Source organism: Varanus komodoensis, unplaced genomic scaffold, assembly GCF_004798865.1.
Source record: "Varanus komodoensis strain SLA01 unplaced genomic scaffold, ASM479886v1 scaffold1, whole genome shotgun sequence".
Lineage (NCBI taxonomy): Eukaryota > Metazoa > Chordata > Lepidosauria > Squamata > Varanidae > Varanus > Varanus komodoensis.
In genome coordinates, this window is record NW_025335268.1 from 77,351,089 (window position 1) to 77,374,493 (window position 23,405).

The following is a 23,405-nucleotide window of genomic DNA, read 5'->3' on the forward strand; positions in this document are numbered from 1 at the left end:
AATTTGTATCTGGTTTAAGAGATGTAGTTCTTTGATGATGTAGTAAGTTCCTGAACTAAGCTTTCCAAAATATATCTTTGCTACACCTGCATTGTGTGCATAACGTCTTCATGAGACTTCATTATTTTAAAAGTATCCAAGTATTCCTAATTTTCAACAATATGTTGCATGATACTGAGGGCAGCTTAAAGTCAGAAAGAAATTCCAATCATAGAATGAAACTTAGGAGAGTATTCTCACATCAAAGTTTCCAAATTATCTTTTAAGTAAGTGAGAAAATAAACTGCATTTATAGCAAGATTGTACATAACAAGAACAGTTTTCTCATCTTCTTGGCATCATCTTATCCTATCCTATGGAAAAACTCACCACAACTATTTAATTAGCATTTGGTTAAAGTGCTAATCTAATGTCAGGTCCAGGGTAATGCTGCAGTCCAGTCGTATAATACCAATTATATTCTAGAATCAACATGGAGAAGTAACATAGGCCAATCTAAAAAAAAGACAGTGTGGTCATTACTTCAAGCTACTGTAGAGGTCAAGTTTTAAATTCCATGAAATGTTTTCCTTTTAATATATCTCAACATTTTTTATTCTTAAGCAGTTTACAATTGCAATCGTGCACTTATTTGGGAGTGAGCTCCATTGAGCAAAATGGGACTTACATTTGAGTAAGCTTGCATATGATTGAGTTGTAAAATATTATCCTTATAAGAATGATGGTCAGAACTGGGATTTGATGGCTCTAGCTAGGAACAAACATGGTAGGTCAAGCATTAAGATTTTCCATCTTTGCCAAGAAAGGGATCGTCTAAAAGGCATAAGAACAGGCTGTGTGATGCTCATTCTCCCTCTCTCTCTCTCTCTCTCTCTCTCTCTCCCTCTCTCTCTCTCTCTCTCTCTCTCTCTCACACACACACACACACACACACACACACAGAGGGAGAGGGAGAGGGAGAGGGAGAGGGAGAGGGAGAGAGGGAGGGAGATTTGTGAAGCTGTTTTGTGTAATACTTGGTGTCATAGTATGTTGACAAAAGCAGACATGGATTGTTAATCGTGAACAACCTTTGAAGAGAACCCACTGTTTATTGTTGGATTGTGAACTGTGGGTTGCTTCACAATGGTTTATCTCGGCTGGGTTGAGACAACACAATGACTCATGGTTGAACAACAACCCAAAGTTCAGAAACAAGCCACACTCAGCCACTATTCATCTCTTGAGTGTAGGTTATCATTTTGTCTTTGCCTAGTCAATGTGTCATAGGGAATAATACACTTGGCAAAAGCTTTTTCTTCTGTAGAAACTCATTCTGGTAGAATTCCTTGTGACAGCAGTCAGGCCCCAAGGCCATGTTCAAGTTTTAACAAAGCAGGGGCTTCTGTGATACCTTTCCAGGTCTCAGTCTTGGAGTATGTGAAAGTGCATTAAAGACACATGCACAGTAAGTAGACAGAAACAACCCTGTTTATCAAGGATGACATATTTCCTAGGCAAGTGTTCCAAGAACACAGCTACTAGGTGAGCTCGGTAAAGCCTAGTCTGAAACCGAGGAGCTGTGGGACAAGGCTTCTAGTGAGTGTATTTTGGAATCTCTTTCAACACAGCATATTCAGGGTTCATCCATGAAGCTTTCATTATCCACCTGTGAGTAGCCAGTTCAGTCCTGGCAGGCCAGTGAATAGAGGAAATTCATTTTTCTTGCTTGTTAAATCACTTCTCCATTTGCCAACAGATAAATGCAATGATTGGAAACAAAGGCACTGCCATGTTCCAAGGCTGCTGCAAATCGTCCTCGCAGTTATAACCTGACATCTGCTGAATGCACCATTCTTCAAGAGTTAGGAAACTTCATAAAGTATGCATGTTGTCAATGAACATATTTATTGCTTTTTGCTAACCCCATTGCTTTTGTTGATTTACTCTGACTGCAGTCATGATGAGCAGCATTTTTTCCCTATGTGGCCACAGTATTCCTGCAAACTGATTCTGCTCATTCCCTGCTCTCCTGCTCCTGGCAGAGTGTCATTGTTTTCCAGTAAGTCTTGAAAGAAATCCAACCTCTCTTAGTTTTTTGAAGTCACAAAGGCAGCTAAAGAGCACATTATTACTTTCCATATTAAATCTGTCCTTGACTCAAATCATTATCACTTTGGGAAAAGGACCTAGGAAGGCTTTATATAGCCAGGACAATTTTTGTATATGAAAAGGAGGAGAGAGAATTCCTCCCTTTCTGCCCCTTCAAAATTCAGAAGGGATAGAATTGTGTATGTAATTTGTCTTTTATTTATACGGTAAACAGTTGTGATTAAGCACACTGGCAGTACCTCAGGAAATATGAGTAGCTATAAACTCTTATACTATCTTGAAATGTGCATAACCTTTAGAATCAGAAATGGAACTACCAGCAAAATCTTTTATTTCTTGTGTCAGCATTTTGTACTGTTTGAACAAAAGGGTCTTGCAAAAGCCAGCTCCACCTTCATGTTGTGCGGATGCCATGTTGCAAGGGGCTTACAAGTTTTGCATTTATGTAAAATGAAACCAGTCTAGAAAGCTCCTTTGACCATTATGTCTACACCAGCTTCTAGTTCAAAAGGCAGAAGAGCAGTTGAATCCACATCCTGAGCACAGGAAGGCCATAAGTGATATTACGGGAATATTATTCCATATATCTTTTTGTGGTTCCTCTCCATCTATTTCTAGTTTAATACTATGGCATGAAGCTATCTACAGGAAAACAGCACTGGATATTTCTTTGAGACAATAATCTGCTAACAGAAGTTCTCTAAGCAATCTACCATTTCTCTAAATAGTGAAAACATCATGTAAGAAAAAGCTGAGAGCATTTTTTTGAAAACGTGTAGAAGATATGAAACAAGTTATATCTACAAACCAAACTGTATAGAATAAGCCAGCCTTGCCCAACCTGGTATCCTTCAAATGTGATGGAATTTAACCCTCATCACTTCAGGCAGCATGAATGTGTGCTTGTTGATGATGGGAGTTATAGTCCAACATGTCAGAAGGGCACCAGGTTGGGCAAGGCTGGAAGAAACCAATCGATATTGAGTAACTGAATTCCAGCTAAGCTTCAAGAATGTGACATATGGGAAAGATCTACTTGTTTGATGAGGGGAGCCAAAGTAGGTCCACCCCTTCTAATTCCTCACCCAGCCGTTCTTTTTGACTTCAGATATTTTCTCATGTGACGGTTTGAAAGTTAGCTTTTCCCAGTTTTCTACCCTTCATCTGTTCTGGACCACAATCCCCATCATTCCTTGCATTGGCCATGCTTACTGGGACTCATGGGAGCTGAAGTCCACAACATCTGGAGGAAAGCAAGTTGAGGAAAGCTGTTTTGATTGATGTTTTAGCCATCAGCATCCCTGGGATGCAGGTGGCGCAGTGGTTTAAACTGCTGTGCTGCTGGGCTGGTTGATCGAAAGGTCGCTGGTTCAAGTCTGCACAACGGGGTAAGCTCCCGTACTCTGTCCCAGCTCCTGCCAACCTTGCAGTTCGAAAGCGTGCAAATGCAAGTAGATAAAAAGGTACCTCTTTGGTGGGCAGGTAACAGCGTTCTGTGCACTTCGGCGTTTAGTCATGCTGGCCACATGACCACGGAGACTGTCTGTGGACAAACGCCAGCTCCCTCTGCTAGGAAATAGAAATGAAAACCGCTTCCTAGAGTCAGGCATGACTGGACGTAACATCAAGGGGAAACCTTTACCTTTATCCCAGCAGGTTCCTGATAGGGATGTTCTTTGATCAATGATTTGCTCACAGAAGCCCCTGCATGCAGCCCAAAAAGTACTGCTAGGGTTGATGGATGTCCGCATGCTCTCACACGCACGTGTGCACACGCACAAAGAGAATGCTCCAGCCTGGCTTCAACTTTGCAGTAAACAGCAAATTTATCCATGTGAAGCAGCAGGGAAAAGCTATTCATGGGATTCTGATAAGCATTATCGCTGGCTGGCACCTGCATATCGAGCTGTTCTGCTGCTCTTGAATGCCTAGACTAGGGCAGTACACTGGGCACACTGTGGTGCTGCTTATGAAAACTAGGTGGGGAAATTCAGCTGCCTTAAAATGTAACAGCTAGGCAGATGCTAACTGGTTAGAGAGAGCAGCTTCTCCTGCATAGGAAACCTATATCGACTGCCAACTTATTTCCAATTCTAAATGCTGATCTTAGCCTGTAAAATCTAGGAAAGTGTCACAGAGGTGGGAAAGGGGGAGCACTTAATGGGCCATCCTTCTCTTGTGGACATTAAGCGAGGCGGTGGGTAGAACACAGATCAGTGCCTTCTCTCTTTGCAATTTCTTCACTATTTCAACTCATCAGCCAATCCCCCAACCCCTTCATTACATTTGCTTTTCCTTAAGGAAAAAACTACCCAAAATAGGGGAACACAGAATCAGGCTAAATAAATGAAATAAACAAACATGGTAAAAAGTCAAATAGCAGTAACTGAAAGGCCAAAAACTTTAACACTCTGACATTACAACTTTGGAGACCTTTTTATTCTCACTGGCATTTAATGGGATGTGATTTTATTATTCATGTTATTGCTGCTGCTGTCAGAGCCTGTTTTATTATTTATAGTCTTTATTTCTGTCTTAAAATTTTTATTGAACCCTTTGACAGAGAAGCAGGATGTGGAGATAGTTTAATGGATGCATGCACACGGAAACGTGAGTTGCCTCCTTCCTGCATATTCTGACCAGGAGGTAGGTGATCTAATGGCTACAGCAACATTTTTCAGGTTATTCTGCTCTCCGTTCCAGGTGGGAAGGCTTTGAGGCCTCTTAGGAAGGAGATGGCCAGAGACACTACTGAAAGTATTAAAAGGAGTACCAAAGAGCCATGTGGGGCTCAAGAGTAGGCACAGTCTGGCACCCCCAGAGGCCCATGTGCAGCAGGAGCCCAGCTTTTAAACAGCCAGTGGAGCATCCATATCACAGGAGTAGAAGCTCAGGAGAGACAGATAAATGCACATCGTGGCTCATACTGCCCATGGGAGCCCCTTGTAGCTGCTGCTCCTCTTCATTGCTGCAAACGGCTTCCTTATCTGCCTCATCGTGGCCCAGAGGGTGGTGGAGCAGGTGGTGACAAAGGGGAGGAGAAACAGCAGATGATCCAGCCTACTTCCTTCCTGGCTTTCTGCCTGTCAAGCAAGCAAGCAGAGAGAGAAGATGAACAACAATATCAGCTGTTGATAATGCCAGTGAAAAAGTAGACTCGCTTGTACTCTGGGTCATTGTGGGTGTCTTTCTAAAGGCTTCTCCAAAGTTATGAGCTGGTGCCCTCCAAGATAGAATTTCAGGTCCCAGAGGCTTCGGCAAGGGGCGGCATAGAAATGTTTTAATTAATTAATAAATAAATAAATAAATAAATAAATAAATAAATAAATGCATACCCTTGCAAGATGGCCATTATTCTAAGGAGAAACCTTCATTTCAAAGTATTATGAAGCCATATTCCTGAATAAAGTTTTTAGGCCTCTTCTGACTCGCTCTGTTTCTATGTTTCTATGAAACAGCTTTTAGAAAGCCACAACAGTGGTTGAACTCTGTAGAACAGACCTCTTCCTTGAGATGTTCAACATGGGAAAAAAAGGAATGTATTATGAAGTGAAGTATGTCTTCCAGTACAATATATATATATAATATGAATGAAGCAAATGAATATATTGCCCTGCCAAGGGGGAAGATGGCGTTGCAGAAGCTCTTCCGTGGGAAGGGAGCATTCAGAGCCGCTCCCTGCACAGCCCGGCAAATGGGCTGCCACGACCTCCACAGGTGCTCTGCAATGCCTCTCCACCCTTTGTGGATTGGCAACAGCAAGCAAACGTTCTGTAGAAAGGTTGCGTCCTTGTAGCCAGTCAGGAAGTGTGCACAATGTGGTGGTCAATGACATTGTGACGCGTTTCAGGATTCCAAACTACAGCTCCCAGGATGCAAGTTGATATTAACGAGTGGCAAAAACTCATTTTAACAAAATGAAGATTCAGATTAAAGCATCCAAGCTTACATGGGCAAATTTTTAAGGAAATAACACAATCACTTGGGGTAAGTTCACCCATCACTCCTTAGATCTACTACTTTCCCCAACGTTAATGCTTATTGGGCAATATACATGAACTAAGTCAGAGTTCAAATCTCTGCTGACATTGTGTGACCATGGGCCAGCCATCCTCTCAGTCTAAAGTACCTTACAGGGTTACATAGAAACATAGAAACAGAGCTAGTGAGAAGGGGTCTCCCGGGCCATCTAGTCTGACCCCTGGCTCCAGCCGGCTCCACCCACAACATGCCTACCATGTTGTGAGGATAAAAAGAGAGAGCCTTCATGTGATCCTTGGCATTGTGATCCTTGAAGAAAGAGCAATATATAAATGTTTCCCTATGGCTACAACTACCACCAACTGTTTCAGCAGATTGCATTGAGGGAAATTTGAAGGTATTCCAAAAGCCCAATTACTTTTCCCCTCCCCATTCTTTTTTTCCCTTGTGTGCAGTCCCTGTTTAGATTATAAACTTGCATGCAGAAATTGACTTGTTCCAAGGAGACCTTAGGATGGGATAAGAAATACTTGAAATGAATAATAAATATGTTTTCTTGCATAGAGAACTATGGGAAAAATCACTAAATGCATGTGTAGCCTTGATTTTTGGGATGACATTAGTGTATTTTAATAAAGGGACATGGTACAGGTAGCAAAGAACCATTTCAGCATCAGAAAGAGATGACATTTTTGGATCATTCTGACCAAAAGTAGAATGTAGGACACACAAAACACTGGACTGCGTAGTTCTTAGTTTCTGTACGGTTTCTGTAAAACCATATGTCTGTTGGGAGTTAATATAATATATTTTTTAGGGTAGGAGCCAGAATGCATGTTCAGCATTGTGGCAGCATAAAGTGCCTGGACCGCAAACTTCTTTGCTGAGATTTCCTCCCCAAACAGCTTGTAGAACATTAATGTTTGAACAGGAAGCAAATTAAATGCTCCTTTCTCTCCTAGGAATAATTTGAGAATATATCCACCCAAAAGAAAACTGCAAGGAAGGAGGGGCATTCGAGGCAGCCCTTTAGTATAAGACTAGTGAGATGTTATTGCAACGGCCATGAAGAGGAATGTAAGCCAGTTTATAGTCAGAGAGAGAATGATTCACTAAGTAGCTTGGATTTTCAGTTGATCCCACCTGAGGACATTTACTGAAAAGATGCTCCTGGCCTCGGGCTCTGCATGAGTCTCAGTTTTATCAGCTAAAGTGCAGGGGGTCCATGTCAACATGATTACTTCAGCTGTGCTCTTGGTATTACTAGTATGTCATGTTGTAAAAACACTTACTTTTGATACAGGTCTATGGTCAACTATTCATGTGTTCTATTGCTGCTGTAAGTCCTTCAGTCTCTCATGATTCCACTATCAGAAGAGTCTATTTTAAAGCACTTTCGCTCTCTCTCAGTGCTGAATTCAGCATGGATGCAGATGTTTTATGTGGGCCATAAACCAGAACAGTGGTAGGCAGCCTCACACACTACTGATTTTAATGGAACCTAACAACAGCAACAATTCACCACAGTTTGTACTCAGTGCAGCTACCAATCTCTCTCTCTCTCTCTCTCTCTCTCTCTGTGTGTGTGTGTGTGTGTGTGTGTGTGTAGAGGAGGGAGACCAGTGTGCCTGCACTCTGCCAAAATACATTATCTGCATTAATAAGCATCACAGAGAAGCTTTACTATTCTTTTAATAAAAGAAAAGTTCTGTGTGCATATATAAGCATGCTGCATCTTGGCTCTACAAGAGAAAGTCTGCTGTGGGTGGATGAACTGGATGTACCCATCCTGTTCAGAATGGTATGTTGGCTCCGGGGAGAATTCAGTTGCCCTTCCTGAATGCTTTAGCCTCCTGAGAAAAACACGCCCCTTTCCGCAGTTTTTCAGGAGGGGGACTTCAGTGGGTGTGGAAGGCTTTGCATGTTGTGCGTATGGGGTGGGGGAGGGAATATGCCTCCATTGCTGGGGCTCCTGGGCCAATCCTAAGTGTTATCCCTCACATGATAGACCCAGCATGGAGCAGTGACACACGGCGGTGACTTTCTCTGTGGCTGAGGCTAGCGCTCTTCACCGCCTGTTCTGTGTGGTGGTGTCTGTACACTTTGCCCAGCTGTGCTGCAGTGCTGGGCTGGCACAGACAATGCGCCTGCTCCCCACCCCATCCCAGTGTCAGCAATGTGGATTTGTGCTCGGCAATGTCAGCACAGAACCAAATCCAATTGTTTGGGTACCCTGTAACATTGTCGTGTGGTCCCTGATTGGTTGCACTTGCTTAGTGAAGGAGGAAGACTGCCAAAGCAGATGAAAGAGGAAGGGCGGGGGGGGGGGACTGTGAAAGGAATTATTGATAGGGCACCGAGCACTGCACAAGCAACAGCAAAAGAGAGTTGTTGGGGTATTCCAGTCTCCAGCACTTTTTGTTTTTGTTTTGTTGTGTTGATTTTTTTTTTCTTGTTAATGTTTTGCATAGTTTTAGTTTGGGTCCTTACGACTTATTGGTAGTGCATGTTGCTCTTCTGTTCTTCCTTCTCTTTACCTGCTTACTGGTTGGCTGAAAGATGGATACTGGGAGGAGTTTCACAACCAAGGCTTCTGAAAACGAGAGGACCAAGAAGCTCACGCCTCCTCTGACTCAGGACTCTTGGGCCCAAGTTCCCATATATTAGGCCCTAAACATAAGGAATGGGCAGTTCTTCTGGGACATGGAGAAGCTTACCCCCAGCCAAAAGACATTCTGCTACAGCTACACACCTCGGACCTGAATCTGGGGGCTGAAAACTGATGCTATGCTCTGTCCTTGCCAAACTTTCCTCTAGGTAGCTCCAGAATTTGCACAAGAGTTTCTTTTAGGCAAGGACTTCCTAGATTACCCAGTCTTTCAAGACGGGATGCTGCTGTCTTTCTGTAGGACTGGTCCTGAAGATACAGGATCTCAACAGTATGGCATGTCTGTCTTCGGTTTTGTTTTGAACGCTTACGCATGCCATCAAATGCCACCGCCATTGCCTCGCTGCCGCTGAGCAGTGAAAATCCTCAGATGGGGAGTGAAACAAGATTGATTCTAGTTTCTTTGCAGGGACATGGAATGGAAAAAAATGGCCGTCCTTACAAATATGCAGGACAGCCATTACTTCTTTAAACCCTCTTGGGGTGTGTTAAGATTTGTGATAGATTTAGGGACTTTGTTAAATCTGTCCTATGTTTCACAGGTAGTAAGGTGTCTTTCATTCTGCTGTCCATGCATTGATGGAATCGAATGTTTGCAGACACATTTTGTTCTACAAATATGCATTTGTGCAAATACCCCAACCCCCAATTTTGTAAAAAATGATTTGCAAACTCATGGAATTCATGTGATTTGCGGGGGGAAACTGATTCACTGAGGAATCTGCAGGCTGGACTTATAGAATTCCAAATGTATTTGTATTTCTTGTGGATTTCTCCAACATCCTTGACAGCCAGTGTGGTGCAGTGGTTAAGAGCTTGGGACTGGGACTCAGACGATCTGGGTTCTAGTCCCTGCTCAGTCATGGAGCCAACTGGGTGACTTTGGGCCAGTCACAGACTCTCAGCCCAACCTACCTCACAGGGTTGTTGTGGGGATAAGATGGAGGAGGAGAATGATGTAAGCTGCCTTGAGCGCTTTGTAGGAAAAAGGCAGGATATAAATCGAAAAAAATAAATAAAAAATCCTTAGTAGGTGCCACTGAAAACAACAATTTCACTAAATTGAGAAACAGAAACTCATTTAAACAAATGGGAAACAAAGGCAAACCAGTCCCGGCTGCCTTAACTCATAGAAACAATCTCCACCCACCTGAAGAAGTCAATGCATTTTCCTTATTTTGAATTTAAGTGGACTAGCTATGTGCTAATGGGTTGATGGGACAAGTTAATTGAAGATAAATATATTTTGGAGCAAGATCTGGAACATTTGCATGGGACATTGATTGGGATAATGGGTGCATTAATGGAATAACTTGTAAGAGAAAGGATTTGTGGATAATAGACCTAATTAAGCAGACCTGCTATTTTGACAGACTCCTACTTCCTGTCTATATGAGGGTCGAGAGAAATGAGGTTCTCCTGATGCTGAGATGGGTCCTGTGGTGTTACTCTCAGTGCAGTTATAATGCTCATCAATTATATTTCAAGTATCCATTAACAATGAGCAAGTATATTGAAATCTGTTAAAGATACAAATAGAGATCTTGGTATATGCTGACCAAGAGCATATATGCTACCAGTACAGATCATTGTTAGCAAAGATGTCTTCTCGCAGGGAGAAAGCCCACCCAGTTTCTTCTCTTTACTTTTGTGGTTTGATACCTGAACATGATATGCAATGTGCTTGCTTACTGTATTCTGATCGGCTTCTTTTTCAAATCTACCTCTTCCTATCTGTTAATATTTACGTGAAAACTTGTTTCTACTTGTACAGTTCTATAAAATTGCCCAACTTGTTCTCCATGACTTTGACCTGCCTAGGGAACGAAACTTACTAGCAGGAATATTACTTTTCTCCAGGTCAAGCTTACTGCCAGTAATAGGCCATAAGCAAATGTTGTATCATATGGGACTTAAGGGTGCTTCAGAATGCTGGACTGGGACCCAGGAGATCTGGGTTCTAGTCCCATTTCACGATGGAGCTCACTGGGTGACTTTGGGACAGTAACAGACTCTCAGCCTCACCTACCTCGCAGGGCCACTGTTGTGAAAATAAAATAAAATAAAATAAAATAAAATAAAATAAAATAAATAGAGGTCAGGAACCTTGTAAGCCACCTTGGGTTCCTTGAAAGAGGAAGAAAGGTGGAATATCAATGCAATATAGTAGCAGCAGCAGTAGTAGTAATAAATGACTGATATGACAGTTGCCTTAAAATTTCCTTCAAACTGTTAGTGTGGATCTGGGGTAAGATGGAAATTAATAGAATAATTTATCTAGGGTGCTTTGGATAGGGAATACACTGCCTTTTTCTATGTGAAATTAATTTGAGTATTCATGTTTACATTTGCACTTATACTTGGGCACTGGGGTATGCAAATTCATGTCTTCCTTATTACCTTTTTTAGTGAGGTTTAACTAGTCACTCTAATTCACACAGTATTGCCACATCTATATCTGTCATCCCATACACTGTGTGCTCGTTGCAGGAAATGTTAGGGATTAATTTGGCTAGCAACAAAGCTGTGGGGGAACGAGGAGGAACTCCGGCCTCACTGCCAAGTTCCAGCATCCACATGCTGCCTGCACAAAGCCGGCCATGAACGCACACTCAGAAGTGTGCAGCCTCCCGTGCACTCTGTTTTCCTAGGGCAGGAATGGTACACAAAAGAGCTTACATTCACTCATGTGTGGGTGCATAATTGCTGCATAAATTGTGTGACTGAACATTTTGGAGACTGGGTTGAAGCTAGTGAGGGTGAGGTGGCTGAATATTCAGTGATACAAGATACTTGTTTGCATAGAGCGCTGTTTGCTTATACTGGTATAGAAGACACATTTAAGGTAACACGTGCTTTGGCTGATCAGGATGCAAATGAGCAAAATTCTGTTCCATTTCACTAAGTAAACCATTGAGTGGTAACAGTGGAACATTTGAGCTTTGGTGTGATCATTGTTTTTAAAAAGGGAGTATGTGACTTCCATATCTAAAAAACATACATGCTTGCTGAGTTAACTCTATACTGTTCGTTCTGTTTCCTCAAAGTTTACATGGAGTCACACTCTCCAATTTCTGAGCTGTAGGAAACTTAGAGGACTGAGGGAGGGTTAACACACATGAAATTTCATGTGATCTCTTGCCTAAGTAAAAGCCTATTGTCTCCTTGGGTTTGGGGCCAATAAAACTTGATTTAATACCAAACAAGCAGGTAAATCAACATCCCAGGAGCAGATTCAACAGAAATTCTGGGTTCTCTTCCCCCACAGACATGGGATTGTCATTCTGATTTCTCCCTTTGTGCTTTGCCCCCATTCCTGCAGAGAACCCCATTCTCACTGGAGTGGTCGGAGCAACAGATCAGGAAAGCCGCCAGCCTGGAAGAGCTACTTCAGATTACGCATTCTGAGGAGTGGAAGCTGTGGAAGTGCCGCCTAAAACTCAAGAGTCTAGCCTCCTTGGATTCCAGATCTGCCTCACATCGCTCCACAAGATTTGCAGCTGCTTCCTATGATACTGAAATGCTCAAAAGTAGGTGCAGAGTTTTGGGGCATAACCTTGCTGGCTTCTGTATGCAGCCTTCCCCACCTGGCATCATCCAAAGGTGAACCTCAACAATCCTTGGCCCCATTCAGCATAGCCAATGGTGAGGAATGCCTGGTCCTGAAATCCAAGGCTGGGGAAGGCTGCTTGACAGCATCCAGCAGACCATTCCTCTTCTTATTGTGGAAGCCATGAGCTAATGTCTGCACACCATTTCCATATCTAAAAAACATACATGCTTGCTGAGTTTGTGTCTTGCTGATCGGCCTGTTCTATCTATCTTTAGCTTAAAATAAAGGTATTTAAGAGTTCCAAATGGTGCAGAAAGCCATTATGTCTCCTGTAACAATGATGATGCAGACACTGTCCAATAGGTGCTTATGCAGCATAGCCATTGTCCCTAAAGCACCCCATAAGAGTGACTGGTGTGCTTTCTGGAACAAATACACACTGCTTATATGACTTATACTACACTGCTTATACATTCACACTGCTTTTCCCCAAGCTAGTACTTCCAGGCAACAAACTGCACTTGTCGTTGCTGAGAAAATGTCCTTTTCATCTGGAAAGGCCCCTAAGGACAAGCTAAGTAACATGCTGAAAAAGAATGATATTTCAGGTTTTTGAAAGTGGGTTGGTGTTCAAAATGAAGGCAGGTGTAAAAACCATTCTTCCAAGCTATTTTGATAGGTAGTTTGTCCATTCCTTTCTTATAATTGTTGCCTGTAATATGAGTAGTGGCTTTTTTGTGTGGAAAAAGATCTGCACAAAGGAAAAAAGAAAGGAAAAACAGCTAAGAGGAAACTGTAATGTTTAGGATTTTGTGGTCAGAGCTGGCTTTTGTTCACTTAATACCAGCCAAGGGTTGTTTTAAATAGACATTTTTCCATTCAGCAAAAAAGGAAGAGATGTAAACACACAACAATATGTGGGAGTCACTATCAGTGGAATATGGCAACAGCAGCATGTGAAAAGAAAGAAACTTGCCAGCAGCCCAGGACAAACAAGCTGAAGAGCTAAAGCAGTTAAATTCCTATTTGTATTAGATGCATTCTGATACAAATCACCTCATTATCTTGGACAATGCCCAGAGGAAGCTGCCTGGAGGCCTCTTCTTATCAAGAGAGGGCGATGCAGAGGCCAGTCAAGTAAAAATAATGTCTACTGCTGCTAAAAAGAATTAGCAGCATCCCTGCTCTTGGATGTAGATTTGCTCCCTTTTGAATTACCCTCTGTAACTGATCCTGTGACAGCAGTTGCTTTTAAGATGTCATTATGAAAACCTCAGATTTTAAAGCAGAAGTTCTTGGTATCATCATCATATTATTATTACTATTTGCCATGAAGTAATGGATATTTAAGGTCCGTCTTTTCCTGGGAAAGACTATATTCCTAAGCACTAAGATCTCCCACTTTAAAAACAGAGGTTTCAGCTTTAACAGATGAACACCTCTGTCAAAGTGGCCCTAGTGCTGAAAAGAGGACCCCTGCTAGTTTTGCACATTCTTGGCATGAGAGCATCTCAAGAACAAGAGGAAAACAGAAGATATGGGCAGACAGGAGCAAAACCCCCGGGCTGTTGCAGCAAAAGAACCCCATTTTTAAGGGGATTTCAGATGGGGCAACAAAGTTTCATTTCAGTAGTGACATAGACTGAAACATTGTCTGTGCCCCTGATGCAAAGAAATCCTGTAGCCTCATGTAAACCCAACTCTAGAGAACAGTTATAAAAACTGAGCATGAAAATACTTTTGCGCCATGGTGGGCCTGAATAAACTTGCAGCGAGGAGCAGGGGAATACGTCTCCAAGGATAGCTGTGGGAGGAAGAGGAGGCAACAGACCTGATATGTCTGATCATCTGATGGATATATATCATGGGGGCCTTGGGCCATAGATCCAAACTGAATGGTTTCTGCTACAGTGTGTGCTCTTGTATTGAAAATAACCCATGCTGAAGGATTGAGAATGGATTGCATGTGGGCTGTTTTGGAGCTACAGGTTATCATGTTGTCTGAACCCAACCACAGTAACAAGCCACAGCTTGTTAATCAGAAACAACACATGTAGAAAATCCATGGTTGGTTTTTGGGTTGTGAATTGTTCATCCTTTTTTAGTCTCATCTAGATTCCAACCATGCACTAATCCACATTTCCACAGCAACCCATCGTTCAATGGCAACCCACACCCAATCCATGCCCAACTCCTGATTGTGGGTTCTTGTGCTGTCTGAACCCACTTTACCATTACAGCAGAGATTTTCCCTCCTCTCTGCCATCGCCAGCTGCTTTTTGTAACATTTTGTCTGATGAAAATATCTGGGAATCTTGAAAACTTGTAATTTGGAGGAGGGAGAACTGATCATTTATATAAAAACAGTATTACATTGATAAAAATTTGGGCATTCCTGTTTTGGGCAGTACACAAGCTCCCTTTGCTTTTTGTATTGCTCTTTCTGACATCAATGCGCATATAGATCCTTATGTGGCCAAAGGTTGGGCAGGGCAGGATGTAGGGAATCCCCAAAATAGTCCACTAAGGACAGAATAGACCACATGCTGCTGAATAACTATTGGAGCAGGATGAGAAGTACCAGGGGGAGACTGGACTGGAGTGCCTTGGAGCAGAAGAAGCTAGCTGGCTAGAAGTAGGTCGTACGGCAAGGCCTTGTTGCAGATCCCCCCCTTTTTTTTGTGTATAGCAATGCACAACGATGATGGTCAGCATGACATCCTTTCCAAGCATTGCTGTCCCTCTCACGGCAGCAGATGATGAGTCTTGGATGGTTGATCCATGAACTGGTGAGCTATGAGTGTCGCTGTGTTAAGAATGCCTCTGTATCTCCCAGTTATAGATGAGGAGTGGCAAAGGACACAGTGTGTGCCAAGGGAGACCTGTGTAGAGGTTGCCAAAGAGCTGGGTTCCAGCACCAAGACATTCTTCAAGCCACCTTGCGTGAATGTGTACAGGTGTGGAGGCTGCTGCAACGAAGAGAGCCTGAGCTGCGTGAACACAAGCACGTCGTACGTTTCCAAAATGGTACTGAGACCTTTTCCTCTCTTCTGCAGTTACAGCAGCTTGGCCAAGAGAAAACTAACAATCTGATCCCATGCATGTTGACTCAGAAGTAAGTTCCACTTAATTCAGTGGACTTACAGATTACTTTGAAGTAAGTGCACCTGGGAAGCCGCCTTATTCAGTCAGCCCATTGTTCAGTTTGGCTCTTTCCGTGTATACAGATCGGCAGCAGCTTTCCTGCAATTCTTGGCAGCAGTCTTTCTCAGCCCCACCTGGAAAAACCAGGGATGTATGTGTGATGTTTTGCATAAACACATGCACCTTCTAACTAAGCTATGGCCCTTCCCCAAACTAGAGGACAGCCTGAATATCAAGAAGTCTGTGATGCTGAAGGACAGGTTCTGATATTGAGAGTCATGATTATTTATCATTGCAGTTTAAATTTGAAATGCCCGTTGTCTTTTCTTCATGGCTTGCCAACACAAGAGGCCTGTATGACTGCTCGTTACCATCTTCCAAATTATAGTTAGGGAATTTAGACTGGGCGAGAAAGACTTGTTCAAAGCCACGAAAGTTATCTATGGGCTTCTCACTGTTTTATGAGGCAGGTGTGCTTAATTCACATACATTCATATTTGAAGGAGTGACATCTGTCAAATATGAAGTAGAGGCATTAGTGGAACTGCCCAGAGAGCTTCAGCTGGTGGGGGAAGTATAGAAATGTAAATAATAAGAATGGTTGAAGACGTGTGGTGGACCTATGCAGGGGACTTATGGCCTTTCATAATTCTTGGGTGCATGTGCATCAAATGTCTTTATGAGTGAATTATAAAAAATACATTCATAATACAAAATTCTTAAAATGAAAAGCAGTTCTTTGTTTTGCTTCACCAAGCAAGAAAAGATGGAGTGGGGACTAAATATTGATGATGATCTGATGTTTCAATTTTTTAGCTCTTTGAAATTTCACTACCTTTAATGAATGTGCCAGATCCAATTCAGGTCAAAATTGCAAACCACACAGACTGTAAGTGTTTAACAAATGTTCAACGCCAATCATATACTGTCATCCGAAGATCTATCCAGTATCCAGATGAGGACCGGTAAAGTTGTCAATCTCTCTTTCCCTCTCTGTACATTCATATTCTGTATTTTTTAAATAATCCCATACTTAACCATAGCCTTTTCTGGGATGGTAAATTTGCTTTAAAAAATAACAGCTCCTTAATATATGGGCACATAGGTGTTTTTTTGGAGCTATAAAGAAAGGTCTGACGTCTACTTGGCAAAACAATGTAAAAACATGTCACATAGTTTCTCTTCTAACAGCAGTTTTTAATTAGCATGGCATGTTTAGTATTTACAAAGTATTTAAAAAATAGCAAAATGGACAGAGGCAGCTGTGACAAATTAAGAAACAGCAGGCAGCTGGAACGTAGGTTGAGGCCCCTGTTTGATGACTTAGCAAATGTAATTCCCCAAATTGCTCCTTTGATGATAAGGGACTTCTTGTCAAATGTTTTAAAGTTAAGCATGTTCCTAAGTCATGTCTGCATACAGCTGTTTCTCTGTAAACTTCCTGAACCAGCCTACACAAGGACCCATGTGTCTGTTTAATTCAACCTTCTGCAGATGTTGTTCTCTAAATGTGTTGGACTACACCCTCCATCATTGTCCAGTCAGCTTCCCCGGGCTGGGAAAGATTGGCTTAATTTAGCCTCAATACAGGATGACTCTTGAGATCCATGTTAGCATAGATATTTGACTAGCTCTTTGAACGTGTTTTTATAAAATTTTGCATTTTGGTTTCTTCTAGTTGTCCCCATATAAACAAGCTGTGTGATGATGGCTGGGTCTGGAACAGCAGCATCTGTGGATGTGTTGTAAGCAAAGATCATCCTGGCAGAAGGAAAGGTGTGTTCTACATTAAACAGCTCCATCCCATAAAATGCTAAAACTCTCTCAGACACAACTTGCAGTGATTCTTGCTGTTGTTCTTGCGGTGCAATTCTGTGCATTCTCTTTGGAAGTAAGCCCCATCGAGGTGAGTGGGGCTTACTCCCAAGTAAGTGCATGAAGAACCGCAGCCTAAGGCTGCCTTTCACACATCTCAGAAGGTTAGCCTTTTAGACAGTCTGTGCCTGTGCTTGTTCTGCCCTATCCACAGAAGTTTACATGGGCCCCAGAAGCCCTTGTCTGCCATTTGCCAAAATGCCATTATTTAAATGGCATTTTAATTGTTAACTTATTTATTGATTTTATATCTTTGGCCAGGGCGTTTCCAATTATATTGTTTTTATATGATTATATGTATTTATTTATCATTGTAAACTGCCCTGAGGCTTTGGCGAATGGGGCGGCATAGTAGTTTACTAAATAAATAAATAATAAATAAATTTGTAACATTCCTGTGTTTCCCCACTGCCTTCCCTTTTTCTTGCCACAAAGGATCTATTGAGGAGGGGAAGACAAAAGTAGCTTACCATGTCTTTTCATTGCTAGGAACCCTCCATTTGGAACCCTCCACAGAGAATAGAACCATCATTGGCTACCAGTTCTGATGGCTGTATGCTGCCTCCAGGGTCAAAGCCCATGTGCCCATCAATGTCAGTTGTTGGGAAACATGGGCAGGAAGGTGTTGTGGTGCTCTTGCTTGTTCAGGTGGAGAATGCTTCCAGATGGAGGCCTCCTAGCATAGCAATTGCAAGGCACCATGGAACAAGTCCATTTCTCGTCTAGATTAATAGATTTTCTGTGTTAAGAAAAAGGATGGAAGAAGCAGTGAAAGACATGGGAGGGTTACAAGTAGAAGATGCTTCTGGGTTCCCTTTACAGTCCCCTGGATAAGGCAGGTTGATGGTGATATAAACGTATAATATGGAAGCACCCTGAGGCTAGATGAAGACTGTTCTGTATTTGGGCAACAAACTGGTTCCTTCATGCTGTGACAACTACCCAAAGACTAAATGCTTCTCATCTTTTCAAATTTTGTAGCGTTTTATTGTTGTAATAACTATTTTTAATCATTCTTAATCTAGCAGCATCAGATCCATGGTTTGTTATTGATAAGCAACCATGGTTCACAAACAAACAAACCATGAGTTCTCCTCATGATTTGTTTGTGATCAGTTGACCATGTTATATTAGCATGACTGGGTCCAGATAAATCAATCATTCATATTTCATCAGCAGCTCGTGTTTTGATAATAACTCATGCCTGGTCCTTACTCAGCCCTTTAGTGCGGCCAATCATGTTGTCTGAATCAATGTGAAGTAGTGGTTAAATGCATGGGACTGGGACCCAGGCAATCCATTCTAACCCCTGCTCAGCAAAATAGCCGACTGGGCGACTTTGGGCCAGCCACAGACTCTTGGCCCAAGCTACCTCACAGGGTTGTTGTTTATTTATTTATTTATTTTATTAAAACATTGTTGTGGGGTTAAGACTGAGAGCAGGAGGAGAATTATGCTTTAAATTCTGTGTAAGAAAAGGTGGGATGTAACTGTAATAAACAAACAACCAAACAAACCCAGCCTTTGTGATATGGCATTCATTTATTCCTTACACTGCTATACTGCTCAATACCATCTGAATAAAATCATTTCAATAAAAACAGCCAAACCATGTAAATCTTCAGTGCAAAGGAGTGACAGCCATCTCTAGCAGTGGCTTAGACTACTGTTTTTCCTAATCTAAGCAACACCTGATCATTATGACTGCAATTAACCAGGATAGAAAGAACAGCTCGGATAGCACTAGACCCTTATTTCTTTGTCCTGCAGCAACATTTTAGGTGAGGCTTTCAGGGGGTGGTGGAGAGGGGGAGCCCTTATAAATCTTGCTTATCTTACTCTCTCCCTCCTGCAGAATATGTGTCTCCTGTGCCAGAACTCCCTCCACTTGCTGAGCTTGCGATGTGTGCACCAAATATGGACTTTGACGAAGAAAACTGCGAGTGTGTCTGTAAATGGAACTGCACTGGCAATTTATTCCAGAACAAAGAGAACTGCAGTTGTTACTTGTGTACAGAGAACCAGGAGAGCTGTTTCCAAAAACGTAGGACATTTAATGCGGAAACATGCCGGTAAGCATCTGGTTGCACCAGGGCTCAAAACGGCCTGCTTGGTCCATGTTTGTGTGCATGATGATTCCTCCCCACACTAAACTGCAGCACGCTAAATGAAGGGAGGGGTGAAGAGGAGCAGTCTCTAGCATCTCCCTGAGGAATCAACATGGACTTTTAACCCAACAAGGGACTTGGTAGAATTATATTATTTAACCAATATGGTTTCTGCAGGAGTGAGCAGAAGACAAATCTGATCCACTGGTAGGTACCTGGATGATTTGCAATAGATCAGCTGGGCTTTCTGACAGCTTGGAGTAGTCAGGAGTGTGGTGGAAGCATGAGGGCCATTCAGGTTTGGTATTCTGAACAAATCTTTAGGTTCAGAATCCTTTGTTTCCGATTGTATATCCTGTGGTTGGTGGATTTCAGGGCTCTAGGGAAAACCAACGTATATTATCCCATTCAACTGGAGTCTGCCCATCCCTGTCCTAGTGCATCCCTTTGTGTTTCCTGTTTATGATTTTATATTGTGAGTTGATTGGATCAGGTATTTTTTAAAGAGCAAGCACCCTTGAACATGCAGGAAAGTAACTTGATTTGCATACATAAAATAATGCATAGAAAGAAAAAAGAAAGCAAAAGACTAGCAAAACAGTGGTCAGGGTGAAGGCTATTCTAGCAAGTTAGCCAGGAAAAACCTAGGAGACAGGAGCACTGAGCTTTCTAGTGGGGAGATGAATGAAACAAGGGCTAGATTTGCCCCTAGAGTCATGGGTCTGTTCTACATAGCTTTGTTCAGTCACTGTATATAAGCTTTGTTGAAATGAGATCTCAGCAGTTCACAAAGAGTGCTTCTTCTTTTGCTTTTTTCTCTGCATAATTGCCAGGTGGCACTCTGGTACTGTGAACTGCACAACTACACAAGTGGAAATAATGTGTTTTTTCACCTTCATTGAGTAATACCACACCCACCTTGCTCTTTAAAATAACAACTACAATTACACTGAAAGTGCAATTTAAAACAGAAGAACTAAAGTCCTCATAAGCAATAGTGAATAGTGAATAGTGATCATTGCCTTGTATAAAAAAGCTCGAAGTTGGTTGCAGTTAGTTCCAATTGAAGAAAATGTGAACGTTATTAATAATTTCTCCCACTGAATTCAATAAGATCTAACTGTGACTAACTCAGTCTGGGCCGAACCCACAGAATATAAGCAGTATGTTCCAATTCATGTTTCTTTTAAGTTTAATAAACCAGCTACAATATTCACAATGGGGGGGATCTTAAAAGTGGGGGGTAGGGTTAGTCCAATACCAGCATTCATTGGCCAAATGCCTGCACAAAGGCCACCATCTTAGCCAAATGGAAGAAGGTCTAAAGAGAAGGGCTAATAGACCCTCCCTAAGGAAGGAGCTCAGTTGCCTCCATTCGGCTACAGGGCAGGGCCTGCCCATCCTCAGTCAGGCACACCCTTTCCAGCAAGGGCAGTGGAAGAGAGCTGCCCCTCCCAGCCTTCATGAACGGCAGCATTCAAATGTGGGGATCTGGGTATCCTGGACCTATGCACTGTTTGCAGCACAACTGGCCGCTAATCCTAGGTTTATGAAACCTGCCTAACTTGGCCTTGCAGTACCACTGTTTGGCACCCCAAGGTCCACACACTTACCGAGCCAGCCACAAAACCAGGATGCGCATGAAGCTCTCCACGTGAGTCAAAACAAGCATGAAAATCCACCTTGTAAAACTGAATAATGACTCTTGGGTATGTTTCCCTCTAAATGATAAAAATCTGTAAAGTCGTTTCATTCTTCTAATTCATAAAGTATTGTAGCAATACCTTTGTTGTATTCTGTTCTGTAAGTGTAGAATTAGGATTTTAATGGTGTCCATGTGTTGTTCTACTTTGAGGGCTTGTTAGTTGTCGAAAGATGATTTACACTGAGTCAGACCCTTGGTTCATGTAGCTCTGTAGTGTTGACACTGACCGGCAGCACCTCACCCTATTTCAGGCAGGATTCCTCCCTAGGCTGCCCTGGAGATGCCAAGGATCAAACCTGTAGTCATGCAAAGCAGGTGTACCTCCAAGTTGCTATTTCCTCTCCCATGGCCCTGCCTTTCCAGCAAGGGCGGGATAGAAATACAAACGTCAAATATCGCCTGCTCACCATATTACAATCTCTCATTTTTTCTTGTCTTTAAACAGCTGTGAAGACAAATGCCCATTCCAGGGTAGAATACGCCCGACTGCTCGACCAATGTGTTCAAGGCACTGCCGCTGTCTGAGAGGGGGAAGAGGCCCTTATGGTTTCCAAAGTAGAGAAGCCCCTTAATCAAGCTTTTACCTCCTGTATCAATCACCACACTGCTTTGCAAAGTAGCTCTCTCACTGGCTATTAATCTATAATAATCACAGACGTATGTGACGGGTATTAATATAAAACCAGTCTCCATTCTTTAATAGGACAAGTGGATCTGCTAGGCCATTGCCACCTTGTCTCAGATGTCTGCTACAACAACAACAACTTCTGAAAAAGGATGTGAAAAAGACAAATCCACCGCTGTGATTGTATGGAAAGGAACTGGCATGGTTGAAATGGGGACAATCATTGCTCTGCAGCTTGGAAATGCAGAAACATATTCTATGCTCTCAACCCACAGATATTATTGAGCATATTTCTTTCAAGCAATATTTTCAGACCTTCCAATGTCCTGTTCCCCAGTATATTTAACACTGAATGAGTTGATCTATCATCCATCTTTGTTTTATTTTTGGATTTATAGTAGAACTACTGTCCGATGTAACATATTTAAAATGTATATAGGACAATAAAAGCATCAGTTACTAATAAATATGTATTGCCATTGGTAATTTCAAATGCCAGTTTTGTCAGGAAAAGGAACCCCCATCAGGGGTTTGCACAAGCTTCTACCATACCATATCGATGCGGTTCCAGCGTGAATCTTCTTATCTGGCACTTCTTGTTTCTTTTTAGAGAAAGAAGCATGTCCTAAAGGATAAGATGAAGGGAACAGGCCCTGTGCTCAGAGGATTCCAGTGTTCAAAAATTTCTACAACTTCTGTGGGCTGTGTCGAAGCATGGACCTCACTTCATTAGCATCAATGAGATTTTCATCCTCTTGGGGACTGTTCACACAAAGTATCTGTGAGAAATAGGCTTCTGCCTTTGACCTTGCTCACGCACTGAGAGGTTATGTGAACAAAGAACAATCAATTCATACAGGCAGGAGGGATCAGCAAGCCACCTCTCCTTGCTGCTGTGCAGGACCGGGACTCAGGTGGTCTGGGTTCTAGTCTCCCCTCACCCACGAAGCTCCCTTTGGGCCAGTCACAGACTCTGCCTAACACACCTCACAAGGTGGTTGTTTTGCTGATAAAAATGGAGGAAAGGGGAACTGTAAGCCATCCTGAGTTCTATGTAAGAGGGGCAAAGGCAGGATATAAATGCCATGTGATCATAATCACAATCACAATAATAATGATGAGACAGTGTCTTGTCTCCACACATATGTCCGTACTCTCCTCCTCTACACAGGAAGGGAAAATCTGGATTATATATCCAATCAGTGGCGTTGTGAGCACAGGATATGGGCAGAGATCCAATGCTCCACTCATCAGAATGAGCGGGAGGGCTCCCAAGCACAGCAGTGCTGTCTTACTGAATTAATCTGGAGTAAGTGAAGTAATACACATTACCATCCCAAGAGGTGAAGTCTGTAAAAACATTAATCCAGAACTGAAATATTACCTTCTGCTGAGATTAAAAACCTTCTCTTTTTAATATTTATGGGTTTTTTAAACTAAACTTCTGTCAAGTTACAGATTTTCTCATTCCATTCCATACATTTTGCATTTAAAGACATTTCTGTTTGATGGATCTGCCTTAAGTGATTCTGGTTTCTGGCTCACGCTTATGGGAACTTCCATGTCCTCATGCCTGCATTATACTGGCACTGACTTTCTGCCTTTAGTGCAGCAAAATGGAGACAGTTTTGTTCCTTTGTCCAAACACTGCATGG

The 23,405-nt window shown here is 42.3% G+C and overlaps 1 protein-coding gene across 1 annotated transcript; it reads left to right on the top strand.

Moving 5' to 3' along the window:
* Nucleotides 1–1,993: 1,993 nt before the first annotated feature.
* VEGFD (vascular endothelial growth factor D) lies at nt 1,994–22,217 on the top strand (the record flags this gene model as incomplete). Its single annotated transcript, XM_044430236.1, has 7 exons — nt 1,994–2,041; nt 12,063–12,270; nt 15,130–15,320; nt 16,254–16,402; nt 17,116–17,213; nt 19,168–19,384; nt 21,571–22,217. Coding segments are annotated over 7 exons (1,038 nt in total), but the record flags the coding sequence as incomplete, so codon positions are not given.
* Between the last annotated feature and the right edge of the window lie 1,188 nt (nt 22,218–23,405).